General features: G+C 37.4%; 1 protein-coding gene across 1 annotated transcript in view; it reads left to right on the forward strand.

Moving 5' to 3' along the window:
• Positions 1–7,451: 7,451 nt before the first annotated feature.
• The window catches only part of LOC103779882 (echinoderm microtubule-associated protein-like 5), a gene marked incomplete at its 5' end in the record, with an annotated part of 50,364 nt that continues 38,966 nt past the window's right edge, over positions 7,452–18,849 (forward strand). The window contains 4 exons of the mRNA XM_008947525.1: positions 7,452–7,611; positions 11,449–11,547; positions 12,160–12,228; positions 15,190–15,375. Coding sequence (XP_008945773.1) covers positions 7,452–7,611; positions 11,449–11,547; positions 12,160–12,228; positions 15,190–15,375 — 514 coding nt within the window. The remainder of the gene's footprint in view (positions 7,612–11,448; positions 11,548–12,159; positions 12,229–15,189; positions 15,376–18,849) is intronic.

Raw genomic sequence — 18,849 nt, forward strand, 5'->3', positions numbered from 1 at the left:
TTTGGATAAACTAATTCCTCTGAAGGGTTTGTCCAAAGTCAAATGTTTGGCTTTTTAGAAGTTAATTATTTAAGAGTTGATATGTTTTCCCCCCCTCTAAGTGTTTTAGATTGAAAAGCTTAGTGTACTTTTTCTGCCTGACACATCAAAAAATCGGTTTAGATTTTACTGTAATTATTAAAACAAGCATTGTAGGCTTTTTAGAAAACATACATTGCTTCAAAACAAGTTAGATGTTGGGATGGTAAGTTTGAGACAAGTGCTATGTCCTTGGCTTTCCTTTTCTGTAGGAAAACACCTCTAATCCCTGCAGAATACCTGTAGGCCAGCTGTTCTCAGGAGCTGAGGAAGAAATCTAATGTATCTGCAGTCTCCAGGATTGGCAAGATAAATATTGTCTTAGTGCTCTCTTCTGCTCTGAATCTTCTTTTATTGGCAATGTAACACAGTCCATTGGAGCACAGAATTATTGTACTTATATCAGTTTATTTTCCTAGCATCTCTGCTGCTGCCTTCTTTCCACCATTCATTGTTTTAAGCCAACTTCTAATTTTATCAGGGTGACCTTTCTGCTTAAAAGGAAAACTTTTCAAAAATTGTCACTAATTTGTGATTCCACTCTTGAATATTCAGATTAAAATTTCTCCCATATTCAGATAGGTTTTTCATAGTATATCCAATAAGTGTGTTGACTAAATTGCTTTTTAATACACTTGTTCAGAAATATGACAGAAGATTGCACAATCTGAATTTTTTTTTTTCTATGTAATACTAGAAGATTGAATATAAATTCCAAAAATAACAGAAGCAATATTAATCTAGTAGTTAAAAAGTGTTGTAAATCTCTTGTGGGGAAGGGTTTTGCCAGGATAGTGAAAGATTTAGAACAAGAAAGCTTTGTACCTCTGGCAAGTTTATTTAGTTAACTTGTGAGGCCAGAAGCATCCGAAGTAACCTTTTTTTCTGGAAGTAAAACTTTTGAAGTGTTCCTGGCTAAAGATTTGAAGTAAATGCTTTTTTGGCCTTAAATTATTCTGTATATTTCTAATTCAGCAAACAGTACAACGAGTTTTTGTGCACTGAAAAGTGAGAGTGCTTTTAACTGTGATAAGAATTTTTGTCATTCATTTTCCCTTTGTAGCCTGTATTGCATTGCAAACTTTATTTGAAATCTGTTCTCATTTTATAACCATATTGTCTCACTGTCCACATAATTAAGTGGCTATAGCATGATGATCTTGAGTTAACTAACTAGTTTCTTAGCTTATGAAAGGTTAGAATGGAAAATCACTATTTTCACTTTAATTTTAGGCTGCCTCATTTTTTTCAGTCTGTGATAATTTTGTAGCTTTGTAAACTTTTCACCACTTGTATTCAGGAGTGAAGAACTGTTTCCCAACTCTGTGACTGACCAAATAATTAAATAGTGCTTGTTATTTGTTAGGAGAATGTCTTGTGGGTCATCAAATGTAGTGACCCCAAGGACCTGAGTAGCTTGACTGCCTGTCTTGAGTTATTGATAGCTGATAGCAGTACCTCTTCTTTCCACAGATCTTGCTCTCCTTTTTTTTTTTTTTTTTTTTTTTTTTTCCCCCTCTTCTGTTGTTGTTGCCGGTACTGGGGAGATTATGTTTGACAGTTTGTATCCTAATAGTGTTTCAAAGAATGAGTCTTAAATCCTTGTGTTGTCTCATGAGGAAAGAAGGAAGTTGGAGTGGGGTTCCATTCCTTGGTTACCTTCAGGCTTTAGTATGTCACACCACCAGTTGTTATAATTGCTTCTTTCATGTGAATAGCTAGTAAAAAATAATAGGATGTTGTCTTAGCAAATTTATCTCCAAATAATTTCAGCGTACATGGTATTTCTGACTTTTCTGCAAGAAGAGGTTTTTTTAGGACAGTGCACGTAATTTTGCTACCTTATTTTTCAAGGGCATGTTATCAAAGAAACTTTTCTCAGATAAAGAAAACCTGGTGATGGGAGTGTCAAGATCATATAGAATTTGACAAAAAAAAAAAAAAAAAAAAGCTTTGTCAAAACATGAGTTCTGTTGGCAGTGGCAAAATAATTTATATGTGGGAAGAAGGGGAATATCTTTATTTTTAATCTCTTTTTGGAGATAGTAACTTTTTTACTGGGAAGCTTAGTCCAGTCCCTTCCTTAACAGTGGAGGATGTGACGATGCAGGACAAAAACTGGCATCTGTGTGAAGTGGCATATAGTTCCCAGAGTCTTCTTCCTCAGTTTTCATATTTGGTGATTTGGGAAATTTGCATCAGTGTTACTGTACTTGCTCTTTAACTCCTTTCTTCTTTTTGAAGTTTACATTTTGTTTTATTTTTTTTGACCGTCCTTCTGCTGAGTTTTGGAACAGAGAGGAGACCAAAGTGGTTTTTAGGATTCTCTAGGTTGCTTATGAACATTTCTGGTTAATCTTAAAAAATTCAGATCTGAGAGGGGAGAATATGGAATGGTAATGAGATAAACTGTTGCTGGGAATAATCCATGTACAGTTTCAGTCCACCCTCCCTGCCTTCAGTTCAGACTATTACTTTGAAATTGGATGCTTGTGCAATTTAAGAAATCTTCAGAAAGCTATTTTTGACATTTTGGTGTTCTAACAATAACTATATGGAAGACCCAGTAGTGATGCTCTGTGATGAATATGCTTTGTTTTGTCTCTGGGAACGAAGTGTGCTTTGACTTGATCTATTTAAACTTTGATGAGAGCTGTTTGCTGATTACAGGTCTTTCTGCTTTAACAAATTATATGCCAGAAATGGTTTCTGGTTTCCCCTGTCACGCTTTCTGGAGAAATATGGATAAGTGGTAGCAAATAAGAAAATATCCAGAATGATATGTAAAATGTCTATAAACATACAATGAAAATATTGTTCAGTATTTAATCACAGATACAATTTCACACTTGAAATTAACTCTTAATTAATAGATATCTGAGATGCTGTTGTTTCACTGCAGTATTCTTTTGTGCATTTTTACTGGTGCCCTAGTTTTATGAAGCTCAGGAGTAGTCACATGAATATATTCTTGGATTTTCATCCAATATTGTTGCTAAGGAAACATCATCTTTAATACTGTATCCTTGTCTGCAGCTTGTCTGTATTAATAAATGCCTGTTAATGCTCAACACAAACCAAGTAAAGATGAAAAAAAAATCTTAATTTCTTTTATAATAAATTACTTTATTACAGACTATTCTCCTTCAGGATCCTCTACTGCTACAAACCTCACACAGACTGGAGAGTCATGTCCATGTCTCTGGTCTCATCCCAAACACATAGTATGGACACAGTATGGACAGTTTTTATACTTTTTTTTTCTGTGGGCTGCCAGTAATATTTAATATAATTAATCTAACATAGATATTGTACAGTGCATGGATCTGGTGAAAATGCTGGGAATGCTTACATGCTACTCTAAAAGGGAGAAAGAACCTTTTCTGTAAGAAATGACAAAAGAAGAGCTTGAATGCAGTACATTGAGAAACATGCCCCTTTTCAGTATACTGTCAAAATTGTAATACTGTGTTTCAGCTTGCTTTGAATATCTGTCTAGGGAAGGACCTGTCAGTCGGAGATACCGCTGGAAATCTCAGTTCTCTACAAACCAGGTATTTGGTTTTGTTGTAATAGTGACAGGCGGATTTTTCTACTTCTGAACTCTTCTGCAAAGTACCAGATTTTATAGAAAATGTCAAAACTAATTTGACTTGGCAGTTTGTTAGCCTAATTCCTACTTTGTTTCATGGTCACATTTGCCTTTTGGACATTTTCCTTCATACCTGCCTCTTCAGAGACACTATGTTAGGTTTAACATCTGTTCTTTAAAAGCCCAGGTCAGGAAGGCCAGAAGCAAGCAAGAAGGCCTGAAGAACATGTCTTGCTAGGAGAATATTTGTTTCCTTTTTTGGCCAAGTAGTGATATCTCATTCGTCAGCTTAGTCATCCTTCCAGGAAGAGGTAAAGAAATCAGGCACAAGTTTACAGTCTAGCTGTGTGGGCTGGATGCAAGCAGTTTCAGCATTCTAACCAGGATAGGTCGTCCCAGCTTTCATTACCAGGGTAGTAAAAGGAACATGAGTTCTCCCCTCCTGAGGGCAGAGCTTCTCGTTCCACTAAGCCGTCTCCCTCTTCTCCCTAGGAGAAGAAATGCAAGGCAGCCTGTGCGAGGGGGTGAGGGTACTTCAGTCCGCAGAGCCCGCACCAACAGATCTGGAAGCTGTCTTAAGAGCTGAGCCACACTCAGGCTTCTCTGCCTGTCCTCAGGGACTGACTGGATGGATAATAATCAATTACTTCAAATACCATCCCAAGAGTTGTGCACTATTAAAACCTCTGTAGAGGTGTCTTGGGTATCCAGAGGCAACTCACACTCATTGTTTGATCCTGTTAATGGCATTATGCCCATGAGTCACTGTAGCCCTGTATAGCAAATATTTTTGTTTATGCATTTCTGGGCACCCATTCTAGTTATATTTTTTTCTTCCTGTACTAAGAAGGTATTTATGATTAATTGCTCAGGACTGTTTTAATAGTGGAAGCTCTTGAATGCGAGTTGTATTAATGCTTTTACTGTAGAGGTTCGATAAAGATACTATGTATATTTTTGTATTAATTGCTATTCCTGTAAGTACAATGAAAGAACTGAAAAGGGTCATATTGCTTAAAGCTGGAGTCTAATCCTAGAGTTTTTATCAGTGCTCAAAATTTGAGACCTGAAATTCTGCATGGTGTTCCATGGGTATAATAACAGCCAGGACTTGAACACTAAGGAAAAGCATTATCTTGTCCATATGAAAATCATGTAAATAAGTGTGGCAATGCACTGCCCTAGTGTTGGTAATAAAAATAGCAGTCCCGTGTCACTTTTCATGCTTCCTTTTTCCACCTGTCCTGATAGCCAGTGAGATAAAATACTTCCAAGTAGTGTTTTGACCCAACCTGCACTCCTTGATCTGAAGGAAATGGTGAGGTGGAGGTGTTTTCAGGTAGGTATTCCTTCAGGCACTGTCAACAGCTCTGCTGTTCAGATACCCTGAAATCCTTGCATATTGGCAATTAAAAAAAGCTCAACTTGCTGTTTAAAAATGTTGTATATTTTGTTTTCTTCTGTTTTCAATGACTGTCTAGAAAGGTTGTTAGCAATTTGCTATAGAAACTGAAATGACAGGGGAGGGACATTGGTAATTCTACGGTATTGTCTGTTGTGATTGAAATACAGGCTTTGGATTTTGGATTGTGCTGCATTGTCCCATATCAAGGGAGAACTTGAGCTCAGGGTGTAGTGTTTAGTTGAAAACATGATAAGCCAATTTTTGGTTGGTGGAAAGTGTTTTGTAAGGTGTGATGTGGGAGTGTTTTTGCATATTCATGTGTGTCCAGGGTGGTGTGTGAGTGTTTTTCAGAGTTGCATTTTTGACATGGTTTTCACTTCCCTGAAGCCGCACAATGCACTAACAGCAGAGCTAAGTATGGGATTGAACAGGTCATGAATCAGTCATAAGACTGCTGTATTTTTACTTTTTCTCTTAGTTCCAGTATTTTGTTTCCCTTTATGTATTCTTTGAACTGTCTTTCTCTTCTTGAGTTTCTTTTGGTCTTATCTTCCGTGTCTGTGGTGTCATTGTAAAAACTAGATGATTTCAAATGCAGTCTTTTCTCCTCCTCTGGATGCTTTTTCTTTTTCCTCATGGGTACACCATCTGCCTGTGTGTGCTCTGGGGGATGTGCAGGTGTTGGTCAGGATTAGGTGGCAGAACTGAAGTGAAATGTGATAGGTTTTGCCTGCCAGCTCCTTTCTGCATTATTTTTTAATTATGAAGTTTCTCTGTCAAATAAAGAAGGGAAGAACCAGAGAAATAATTCTGGAATTGAAGAGAAGCAAAGTGTGGAAATGTTGGTTGCTTGATCCCGGTGCTGAGGATAATGTGGAGTAGCAAAGATGATTTGAAAGGTCTGGAGTTGTTTTTTTTTTACTTTTTGAAGAAACTTTGAAGTTAAAGATTCCTCTCAGAATTGTGTGTGCAGAATTTGTCAAGAAATATCAACCAATTGAAATGCTATATTAAAAAAAAAAAAGTGTATTGCGTAATGTAGTATGACTTAATGAAATATTAAGCAATTTCTACACATGGTTTTCTCTTGCTCTTTTAGTATATAGAAAATATATACATCTTTGGAATTGTTTGGTTTTTTTTTTATAATTTACTGATTTGCTTTATCCTGACTATTTCTTCTCTGTTTATAGACTTCCCCTGTTTCCACCCTTTGAACATAATTTATGAAAATCTGTGTTTGAGTGTGAGATCCCCATAGCATTGCAGATTGCTGAACCTTTCACCTTTCCAGTGATGCTGAGTAGATAAATAGATTTAGCATACGTTGTTAGGTGTTCTGCCCGCCATTGTCCCTGGTGGATCGTTGCTCTATGATTAACTAGGGGAGGACATTTTTTAGCCTAATCAAATAGCAAACTTCTGAAATTTTATTTTTCTGACTTACATGTGGTATTTCTCACATCATTTTGGACTGCTGTACCTAGTCTGTGTAGAATGTCACCCAGTAGCTTGTTTGGGTTTATATTAGAATATATTCTTACTTTTGTGTATTATGAAATATCAATTTTCAGACCTCATGTCCTTCTTTGCAGCTTGCTCGCATAAACAAAACAAACCATTTTGCTTACTAGCATGCTTTCTAGCTTGATCCTGCATTTGACAAAACAGTTGTGATGATCCACTGTAAACTTTGAAAGACTCTGAAATAGACACTGTAACAAAATTCTCTGCAGTGTGCCAAATGTGAGGAGTTAAGAATTATTCAAAATCAACTACTCCAAATTGTTCTGTATTAAAATTAAGACACTGAAGATAATCTCCATCTCACTTCAATTTAGCCACTTGAAGTCTAGTCATAACATCTAGTCTAAGCTAGTGAATGCTTTGACTTCCTGTACGATCAGTGAAGAGATGGCTTCAAAAGGCTGTTCAGTCTTCTCAAAGAAAGGATGTCAAATAGTACGTGAAATGAAGTGCTTCTGGAGATGCATCTTTCTCTCCATTGGTGATAGATGTGTAGGTAGCTGAACACGGACATTTATTGTCCATCCTGTGTGTTTTTCAATGTTAAGAAACAGAAAGAAAGGGAAATCTGACCTAATGTAATAAACTCTGTATTTTGGACAAGAGGGTTAATGACTATTCTGCAATTAGTTCAATTGGAGAAGGTCTGAAGGTTCAAATTCAAGAAAGGTAGAGGCATGTACTATATTAAGGGAATTTTACAGCTATTGTGATACAAAGTGACTTGTTAATATCTACTATCAACAGGATAATATAGTAAAAACATTTTTAAGAAAAAATATTAGTGTGACCAACTAGACAAATGTAGAAGTTTGATGCAAAAATATTTTATATCTTTTTGTTTGGCAGCCTTGCTTTGCATCCTGAACGTGTGTTGGTGGCAACAGGTCAAGTTGGAAAAGAACCATACATCTGCGTGTGGGACTCGTACACTGTGCAAACTGTATCTGTTCTGAAAGATGTTCACACACATGGTATAGCTTGCTTGGCTTTTGATTTAGATGGTCAGGTATGTAATTAATATTCTTTTTTCAAACACCTAAATAAATTGTTTTTCTGTCAGAAATCTTGTAATGTAGCTTTTTCTTTTTCTAAGGAAGTGTATTGACTCAGGTTTTCTCTGCTTATTCCCAAGCTGAAGAAAAAAGGTGGCATTAGTAGTGACTAATATTCACATATGGCAGTGTTGTGGCTCAGACCCAGGTGGGAGCTGGGCACCACGTGGCCACTCGCTCACCCCCTCCACCCCCAGAATGGGAAGGAGAAAAGAGAGAGAAAAATACAAAACCCCTTGAGTTCAGATTAGGTGAATTTGATACAACAATGCAAAAGGAGCAGTAATAACTATATATATATATAACAAGTGATACAAAGAAACAGGCCACGTTAGCTGCCAAGGGAAATGCTGGCGACTTCCCCCCCCAGGACTGCTGGACCCTCTCTGGAAGGACACGTGTAGCCTGGCCCCTCTGGCTTGGGCATGCTGGTGTTGAATGAAGATGAGGTGATAGGGAGATCCTTGTGGTCTGGGGGCTGCGCTTCAAGGTTACACCAAATGGCTGGAGATTGTGGACCTCCCCTGTGCATGGTTGTGTCTTGTGCACAAAGTGATAGCAGTCCCATTCTGTTACTCATTTGTACCCCAGATGTCTTCAGGCTGTGCCCCCTTCTTTCATAAATTTGGCATGTTGGTGACTCTCCATGTTTTGATTATTTGTTCAGATTCGTAATTCTGTATCTAAGAGTCAAGGAAAAGGTTTTATTGGATTATAATTTTGTTACTTTAAAACATTCTCTGAGTAGTAAATTGGTTCTCAGAGCTGTTAGTTGCAAGGGAGATAATTTTTACCAGATACTTGCTCCTGTGAGAAAGGAGGCTTTCTTGATTGATTGATCAGAAGTGGAAAATACACATTAGGTAGCAGCTGAAGAGGTACTAGCCATGAAAGTCCTTTCTGCAGTCTTGTTCTCCTGGTCTTATGCAGCACTTCTTCCCCTCCTGCGTAGCCTTGCAATGGAATGTTCAAATTTAAGTATATTCTCTATTCCTTTCTCTTGCTGAAAAGGTCAGTGTCTGTTACTTACTACTGCTTTCCCATGTGAGGATGTATTTAGAGACCAGTTGCTGTCCTTATTAAGACAATATCAAATAGAGCTGTATCGAACACAAATAGTGGAAAGCCTAACTGTAATTTGTTACTGTTAAAATGTGCTGTAACTGTTGGAAGGAGATTTTGAGTTTATTGGAGTGATCTACAGATGTTATAATTTAGGTTTCTCATTGCTTAGGGAGTCAACTTCTAGACTTGGCTTCTTGCTAGAACATAATTTCTACTTGACAGACATATCTTTTCTCTATGTTGATCGTGTCTATGTAAACTTGTGTTACTTCCTCACTTGAATATCCTTATTCGTTTAAGGTTGAGATGTGTCTGAATGTGATTGAAGTCTCTCTTATCTTTTTTTTTTTTAGAATGCAGTTATGCATCCCTTGTGCTTATTGCAGAGATTTGAATGTAGATCTGTGTTTTGTTCTAGGAGTACCCAGTACCAGTTCTTACGTTTAAAGCCATAAAGGATCAGAATTTAGGTTGTCCACTTTTCTCAGCGCTTCCACCTTTATCTTTGCTTTTCTTAGAATTTTGTGGTCACAAAGGGAAGCTGGATACAAGTATTTTCAAGATCTGCATCTCCAGAATTGTTTCCATGTGGAAATACAGTAAAATACAAAGCCAATTCAGAAAGATCTGCAAACTATGTTTGTTTGTGTCTTACCTGTCCTTTTAAATCCAAATTTGCCAGTCTGTGGCCAGGTTCTTTTAAAGGGTATGATGTTTGATATTAAGCATACTTATTTGATATATTTAGTGTGATATGGGATTTTGATTTAGCAGAGTGATATAGCAGTGTACTGAAATCGCAACACAAGCAGTTGCAATATACAGATGAGTCATAAGAAAATGCAGTTCCTGTTACTGTCTTCTGTGTGATCACTGTCACCATACTGGGCATCTCCAGCCACTGGGGAGGAGTATGTGGACTGAAGCGAGCTCAGCCTATCGCCCTCTTAATTTTTTTTTTTAATTATTTGTTAAGTTTTTATGCTTTATGTTGGGCTATGCCACATACACAGTGTCTTCCCAACCCCCAACAGCTCTAGCTAGCTCAGGAAGACATTATTTATTCTTTGTTTATTATCCTTTGTTCATTGCCTTAAGGAACCATTGTAGTTGTGTTCTGTAGAATGAAGGTTACCCTCCTGTTTCACTGGTGTTGAGAGAAGTTCAGCTTGCTGTATGGTAGGTTATTGCCTGAGCTCGTTGGGTTTTTTCCCTCTTCTCTGAGCTCTACTGTGGGAGTGTGCTGGTTGGTATCAAGATTTCTAGTTCTTAGGAGAACTGAGAACATAATTTAATCTCTCTTTCTGAGAACTCAGTGTATCAGTTTACGTCTGGAAAGGCATCACCTGCATTTTTTGTGATGGGTATGTGCTAACTGTAAAATTAGTCTGCATTTCTGCCTCTCATTCTGCAGTAGGACTGGAATTGCACTGCTTGGAAGTGCAGCTGGATTGAAACTGATGTTCCTTCCGAGAATGTTTTCAAAGATGGAATAGAATGGCAGGACTTTGCAGTATCTGAAAAATTGAACCTGGTGTTAATAAATAGGGAGCATGGATAGCAGTTGTATACTTATCTTGTTTTTTCTTTTTCTCATAATCTTGGAGCTTTTCAGACTGTAAAGAAATGTTATTTGGACTAGGTTTCAGTCTTCGGGGAAAAAATTTACTTTAGTTTTGAGTTTGCTTTTTCAAAATCAGGTTGATAATCTACATAGACATTGAAACTAAATTTGTATTAACTGCTGAACAGTGAAAAAAATTAGTTGTAAAGTTTTCATTTATCAAGGTTAACATGTCACAATTCATGCACAAACTGATCGAAACCCCAACTTTTATTTAAAAAGAAAACTCAAAATCACTCGGGTCTCCTCTTCATCTGATCTTTAATATTGTTAATCTTTCTGTTGAGATTTTTTACAGGAAAAATAACATTTTGACTGGTTACCAGATACAGTAAAAGTGGGCTGTTGGCTAGTGTGATCGATGATCTGTGTCAAGAAATCTGTGAAGAATATCTTCATGGTTGAAGACCAGATAGGCTGCAGAACATAGGAAGTTCTCAAACTTCTGTTTTTCCATATTTTCTTGGAATGACCTTTTTGTCCTTCCTGGTTTTAGAGTTTATCTGGCTTTAGACTCTTAATGAATATTAAAGAATTGGTGAAGTTTGTGCATTTGGGGTCTTTTTGAATTTTTGGTTTGAGAAAGGATTCAGAAAGGAATTGTTATGCATATCTGTATCAAAAAATCAAGCAAAAGGCTCTTAAAGCTTTTAACTATTTGTTTCCAAGAAGGCTGAAGAAAATTATTTTTTCTTTATATCTCCTGAATTTGTAAAATAAATACTTAAATTCTGCAAGTTATATATTATTAAAGGTAAACACATGGAGTTTCATTAACTTAAGTGAGATTATTCCCCTTTGCAAATGTCTCCTGACTGCTGCTTGCCAAGTGTGATATATATATATATAATTATATGTCTTAAACATTTTAATCAGAAATATGTTGTTATCTGAAAGATCTTACTACTTTGGTCATGGTGTTGTAACTAAAGAGATACATCTATGGAAGCTTTGGCAGAAGATGTATCTCGAGTTTTATTCTATATTGAAATGTAGCTCTTGCTTCTAGCTCAAATATGTTATAAATTTGTTATAATTCAAAATTAACTCCAACTTTCATTAATATATTAAGTTTTTTTTATTTTAATTTGGACATTTTTAGCGTTTGGTCTCAGTTGGTTTGGATTCGAAAAATACAGTTTGTGTATGGGACTGGAGAAGAGGAAAATTGTTGTCAGTGGCTCCTGGTCATACAGACAGAGTAAGTATTACTAAAGAATTTGAGTGCCAGTGTAATTTGAGTTTGTTAAACCATGTCTGTGTATACATACTAGAGCTGTGTCTGAATGAAAAACATTTCATGCTTTAGAAAATGGATTTGCATAATGTTTGGATACGTATGAAGATATGTGAAGATATTGAAGATGCTAGATTTTATTTTTTGAAAAAAAAAAAAAAAGGTCTAACTCACTGTTTATTTGTGTATGGTTTGTTGAGACTGCAAGCCTGTAGAGGAAGTGCAAAATTAATTTACTTCGTAGACCCTAATTCCCATTTCATCATCAAAAATAAAAATACAAATAATTAGTTAAATTTTTCTAGTCTGTAAATGAACCTTAATGTTGTTTTATCATGCCTTGTTATTACTCTAGGGGAAAAAAAAAAAAAACACAACAACCAAACAAACAGAACTAATATGAGCTATACATTGCAATCTCAGTATTGAATGGGGCGGGGGGGGAAAAGTAATTCCAACAGTTCCACTGAATGCATTTCAGACTGTCTGTTAACTTGCTACAAGTTCTTTTACTGTTTTAACTGTCCTGTGCTACAAAAGGCCATCTCTGCTGATATTCTGGGTTTTTTTATGCAGATATTTGATATTTCCTGGGATCTGTACCAGCCAAACAAACTTGTTAGCTGTGGCGTAAAACACATCAAGGTGAGGAAATAAATGTTAATGCGGAAAATATTTAAGCTGCAGTAGTTTCTATTATATAAAAATAGAATCCAAAAGGAATATATACTCATAATATGAAAGGTCGTCTGTAAGAATAATATTCCTCTTTAGGAATCATGAATCACACCTGACTACACTAGGTATTTTACAAGAAACTAGGAGGTTTGGCTGACACACCTGAAGGCTGTGCGGCCATTCAGTGAGATTTGGACAGACTGGAGAGCTGGTCCAAGAGGAACCTAATGAGGTTCAACAAGAATAAGTGCAGAGTCCTTCACCTGGGCAGGAGTAATAAAATGCACCAGTACAGGTTAGGAGGTGATCTGCTAGAGAGCAGCTCTGTGGAGAGGGACCTTGGAGTCCTGGTGGACAACAAGTTGTCCATGGGACAGCAGTGTGCCCTTGTGGCCAGGAGGGCCAGTGGTATCCTGGGGTGCATTAAGAAAAGTGTGTCCAGCAGAACAAGGGAGGTCCTGCTCCCCCTCTGCTCTGCCCTGGTGAGACCGCACCTGAAGTGTTGTGTCCAGTTCGGGGCCCCCTATTTCAAGAGGGACAGAGATCTACTGGAGAGAGTACAGCACAGGGCTATGAGGATGACTGGGGGACTGGAACAGCTGCCCTATGAGGAGAGGCCGAGAGACCTGGGGCTTTTTAGTCTGGAGAAGAGAAGACTTAAGGGGGATCTAATTAGTGTGTATAAATATATGTGGGCTGGGTGTCAGGAAGAAAGGGGCAATCTCTTCTCACTTATGCCCTGCGACAGGACACGGGTCAATTGTCACAAGCTGGAGCACAAGAAGTTCCACCTCAACACGAGGAAGAACTTCTTTACTGTAAGGGTTCCAGAGCACTGGAACAGGCTCCCCAGGGAGGTTGTGGAGGCTCCTACCTTGGAGAATTTTAAGACCCGTCTGGATGTGTTCCTGTGTGACCTGCCCTGGACTAGATGGTCCTGCTCTGGCAGGGGGGTTGGACTCGATCTCTGGAGGTCCCTTCCAATCCCCAACATTCTGTGATTCTGTGATATAGTGAAAAGCAGACCGTGTCTGTTCCAAAGAGTTCATGGCATGACAGAAGGAGTACAGAAGGAATGAAACAGTTGTCAGTAGCAGTGTATGTAATGATCGTAATATAATTTTAAATTTAGGTTGTCTAGAACATGCTCTTTGAAATCCCCAGTAGCATAAGACGGGGTGCACACGTTTAAGGTGAGTCCAGGTACTCAGGTTTCTGATTCTTGAACAATTAATTAATTGTTATGCTACAGAGGTGAATTGAGTTGAAAAACTATAGTTTGAGAGTGTATGGGGGATACAGTTGAAAGAGAAAGGAAAATGCTTGTTCTTGCTTTTAATTGCTTTTTCCAATTTCTCTTTGTCTGCTGTCACTCCTACCTTTGTTGTTTTGAGCACTCTGTGTTTGTTAAAGGATTCATAGTTTGGACAGCTTGTGCCTTTTTTTGAGATGAGGGTTTCACTTTTTGATCTATCAAGTTGCTGGGCAGAAGCAGCAGCTTCTGCAGGTTTAAGCGTGTCAGCAGGATTATCAGTGCTTGACTGCCATCAAATATGTTTCCTAAAGTCACTGCCTTCTGCCATGCCCTGTCTTCTGTGTTACCACGTAACAGCAGTAGATGGCAGCTTGAAAGTTCTGTATTGCTCTTATGTGTAGGTTCCCACAGTGGGAAAAACATGTTGCTTTTTATACAATGAACTTTTAGATTAATATGTGTTAATGGTTTTTTGGAAAAAGTGTTCAGTGTTGGCTAGATTGGATATGTCTTTGATTTAGCATAGTGTTTTGCATGTCATTTACAGATTTCCATGAGCTTGATTAATAATGAGATTTTGTTCTGCTTCAAGATCTAAAAGGACTGTTATGCCAATAGTGAGCTAATATTTACCAACAGTTATTTAGTAAATTTAAGGTGGCTTTATGGTGACAAAACATACCTGTTTATGTAAGCAGAAAATCAACTGAACGACTTCTATGGCTCTATGAAGCCTTTTAAAATAAGAATAGCATTTTTAAAATAGTTGCTGTTTCCTTTGAGAAAACATTAACTAAAAATCTGAGTCCTATGCATTTATAGGCATTTCGATCAGGCAAGAGCTTTTTGTTGATGTGTGTTTTTCTTAAACCATCCCTCCTCCTTGTTCTTTCAGGTATCAAGAATTACTTTCATGTTTCTGATACTATCATATTTTTTCCTCACACGTTATTTTATTCCAATTGTAATACTAAACCAAGTTATGTAGATAATTCCAAGTGGGCCGATACTGAGGAATTACTTTTCTTGGTTATGTTACCTACTTTCATATTGGACCTAGGTGTTTGATTTGTGCAGTGCTTGTGCAGTTACTCCTCATCAGCAACATAATCTATGACCCTGTGTACTTTGATTTGAGATGTACTAGTTAAGACACAGGGATTTGTCTGATCAGCACATGGTTATTTCTTAATTACAGTATTGCTGGTACAAAAGTCTGTGCATTGTAACTGACTTACATACATTATTCTGTATTAACTGAAGTCTGCTCAGAATTTTGAATAGATCATTGGTAACACAGACTTACTTTGAAATAGTTTCATAAACATATACAAGGAACATGCTGAGACAGTATAAGAGTGACCTGTGAGCAGTGATGAAGTTAGGGCTTTCCCATTTTGGACTAGATTACTGCAGCAGCTTGTTGGCTTGGCAGTTCATATTTACATATTTGGACAGGAGGGTTTTTAGGGAATATGCAAGTGCTCCTTGTCTGCAGAGATCCCGGAAACCACTGGCAAGTACTGTGCTCTGACAAGAGACTTTGCATGCAGGGAAAAGGGTATGAATGATGATGTCTTTTGGAGGCAAGGTACTTCTCTTTCAGATGTAAATATTAAATTATAGGATGTTAGCAACTAATAACTGTTTTTCTAAACCACCTTATGTTGCAGTTCTGGACCTTGTGTGGCAATTCATTGACACCAAAACGTGGTGTTTTTGGCAAAACTGGTGATCTCCAAACTATATTGTGCCTAGCCTGTGCCAGGGATGAAGTGACATATTCTGGTGCACTGAATGGAGATATATATGTATGGAAAGGAATCAACCTTGTGCGGACAGTCCAGGGAGCACATGCGGTAAGTATATCTCTTTAATATAAGAAGTTAAATAGATTTCTGGAGATCTGGAAAGGGCAGTGCAAGATCACCTTGTCTGTTCCTGAACAAGATCAATGATAAAGACTCAATATATCTAGTATGAATATTTTTTTTTAATTTCTTTTCTTTTTTTTGTCTTTCTCTGTTGCTTAAGATTGCTGTTACGGTAGAAAGTGAATGGTAGATTGAGAAATACATTTACATATCTATTTATGTGCTGTCTCCCATTGTCATAGATGGGAGACTTAGTAATTAGAGCCTGGAATGCATTTAAGCTCACCCTTAGGTAGACATGTATTACTCTTTTCAGTTACCCATGTGTGAGTTCTATATACAGAGTTGAATGTATAGATGCCTCCCCCAAAGAATATGGATCACCTTTATTTGCCTTTGCTTTGTGGATGTCTTATTAATCCAAAAGCATCTCAGAATGCCTGGACCCCTATATTTAGGCATTTTGCATTAAAACAAATAAACAGGTCCCCAGAGGGGCTGTGTCCCCATCCACATCTCTGTCAATTTGGAGATACTCACAACATGGCTGGACAGAGCCCCGAGCAACCTGCTGCTGTCTGACCCTGCTCTGAGCAGGGCTTTGGACGAGAAGCTCTCCAGAGTTTTCCTTGAACATCAGCTATTCTGTCGTTCTGTGAATTGAGTCCTACTGGCTGGCTGTCAGATAGCTGTCTAGTCCACTGATTCTATGAATTGTAATATAAGCCCAAACATCCAGCTCATTTGTAGGCACATATGTTTAGTCATTGTAACTTTACTCAGTCACTCTTTCTTCTCCTGTGTGCCTTTTACTCTCTTCATTCATCTCTTCAGAACAGTATACAGCTTTGAAAAGTGAAGATCTATCAGTGGCAGCTTAATAAACTTTTTAAAAAGTTTTTGGCAAGATTTTCTTTTAATCAAATAATTTAATGTGACTATAAGGTGATTATATTTTTGCTACACAGTTTCTCATTATATTTTCCATATTCTTTCAAAGCATATGGTTTTGTGATTAAAGTAGGCAGCAAAAAGACCCTTAGTGGTTTGCAGTCTAATTTGTGCATGCCAAACATGTGAGAGTCTTCATTTTTTCTCATGGTAGTAAGCCATATACAGCAATAAAATGCAAGATTCAACTTCTGACTTACCCAAGTATCACATTATAAAGAAAGCCATTCAATTTCTGGTTGTTTTAACCTATGAGATATGAAACTGCTAAGGTAACTGTATGAAGCTGTATTATTTGCTGGTTGAAGGTTGATTTTTGTTTTGGAAGCATTGTAGTTTCTAGATAATATTTGAAGTTTCTTGATTAGCAATTTGTTAATAGTGAAAAACAATTTGTTAGTGTGTAAGTGCAAGCATATGAGTTCCTATATTGCAGCTTCAAAATTCTGGGTAAAAATCAATAAGAGTTAAAACAAATACATTCTTATAAGAAAGAATAATTAACTGGCAGTGTTGGAGTGGATGGGATGATGTATTGAAATCAGCATTGAAAGCATTCAGATCAGTCTTCACGATTTGATCAGGTAGAATGGAGAGGACAGAGGGTGGTGAACGATATCATGTAGGAGAGGTTGCAGTCAGTCTGTAGTAAGGAGACTTTTGGTTTGCAGATGATTTAGAAATGCACATTCAGGACAGTTGCAGCTTGTTGAATTAACTAATCAGTTGGACTGCCCTTATTCAGACAGCTGTGTAATGACAGTGTGTCAGATGTTGAGCAAAAATAAAGTTCTGAAGAATGTAAGTGTGGGAAGCATATCCTTGACTTCTATATTCTGCATTTGAGATTTCTTTATTTACATATATGTGTTTGTGTATGGAGAGAATAATATATGTACACACATGGGCATACCCTCCTGTATCCATCTATAGAAATATTAAATGTATTCAAGAAGGCCAAAATTATAAACCAAGAAGTATGAGGGGATATCTTAGCCTTCAAATATTCTGTCGTTCTTACCCTATACCTTTAGATCTGGTTTTAGTCTTCATATTTAGTGTTCAACAGTGTTCTGTTCTATTCTATTCTATATTTTCTGAAGGTGATGTGGACATTGACTTTTTGATGTTGAAGTTAGTGAAATTAAATTTTTAAGATGTTTATATTGCATATGCAGACCTGCATTCCCAGAGGAAGAGTGTACTTTTTCTCCTATCCAAAACTCATCAGGAAAGTACCCTCCCATCCTGTTCAGTGCTGTAGGAGAGACTGACCTGTATATTCGCCTATTTGTTGCTTGGAGTGTTTAGAGTTGCCACAGTTTATTTCTGAGAATAATGCAGTGCTTTTCAGCTGTTTCAGTCTGAAGTGACCTAACTGATAAATGTAGGATGAAGAGAGCTTGTTGCTCCATTATCTTATGTGCTGTATCAGTTCTTTGTTGACCACAGGATCAAATTTGAAGTGCTGTGCCCCTTATCTTCAGTAGCATCAGTGGACGGAGCTCAGGTGACCTTGGTGTAGGTCTCATCTAGCCTTCTATTTTTGGTTCTGTCCTGTAGCTCAATGGAATTGTACTTTGCAATACAGAAAATTAAGTAGGGACACTAGTCCGTGGCTTTGGAATTCATTTTCACAAGAGATTAGAGTCACTACAAATCTCACCAATTTCAGGGGGAAAAAAACAAACAATAAAATCTCTTCTGTAAGCTTACTTTCTAACAAAATGAAACGTTGTTTTTCAATAAAATATTAACTTGAAGGATAATATTGTCAGGCTATCGTAAGCACAAAACAGCAGCTTGGAATAAGAGTGCTTCTTCAGCTGTACTAAACAGTTGCCATCATATTTTGCAGTTATTTTGTGCTTAACTTTATAAATCATGTCCTTCTCATCCATGCTTTTAAAAGAAAATGCAAGTGTAAATGATAACATTTGTGATGCGCATATGTTGTTAAAAGCACAGTGTGCACATAGTGGGGAATTGATATAAATTTCTCTTTGTTGTACTAGTGTTGGAATTGTCATCTCTGCACACCTATTTATCATACTGCATTGATACTCCTCAACAGGCTTGAACTGAAGTGAAAATTTGTTCAAGGAAAACATGTCTCATTTGTTGCAGCGCAAGCAGTAGGTATCTGAGATGCAGGAAAACATTTTCTAAAGCATGTTAGTGTTGGGGGGATATTGGTTCTTTACAGAAGTAAGCCACCTTTGTTAGTTACCCTAACCAAAAGAGTAATTCAGTGTGAGAAGTACACCATGCTGTCCCAGTATAAGCAACCCAGGAACTGGTGACTTTCACACTAGCAAGCAGAATAAGAACTCACAGCTAAGGCAAAATACCTGTCTTCTGTCACAGCAATACTAAGAACTGTAGACAGAAGAGTTTCTGGCGCTTTCCTCTCTGAGTAGAAACAAAAAGTTGAAAGCAAATAGGATGGGATGACTGCAGGAACTGTTGGAAGAGGGCTGGAGAGTTCACTTAAAGTAGGAGCAGGAA

The sequence above is a fragment of the Merops nubicus genome, unplaced genomic scaffold (assembly GCF_000691845.1).
Source record: "Merops nubicus isolate BGI_N331 unplaced genomic scaffold, ASM69184v1 scaffold729, whole genome shotgun sequence".
Classification (NCBI taxonomy): domain Eukaryota; kingdom Metazoa; phylum Chordata; class Aves; order Coraciiformes; family Meropidae; genus Merops; species Merops nubicus.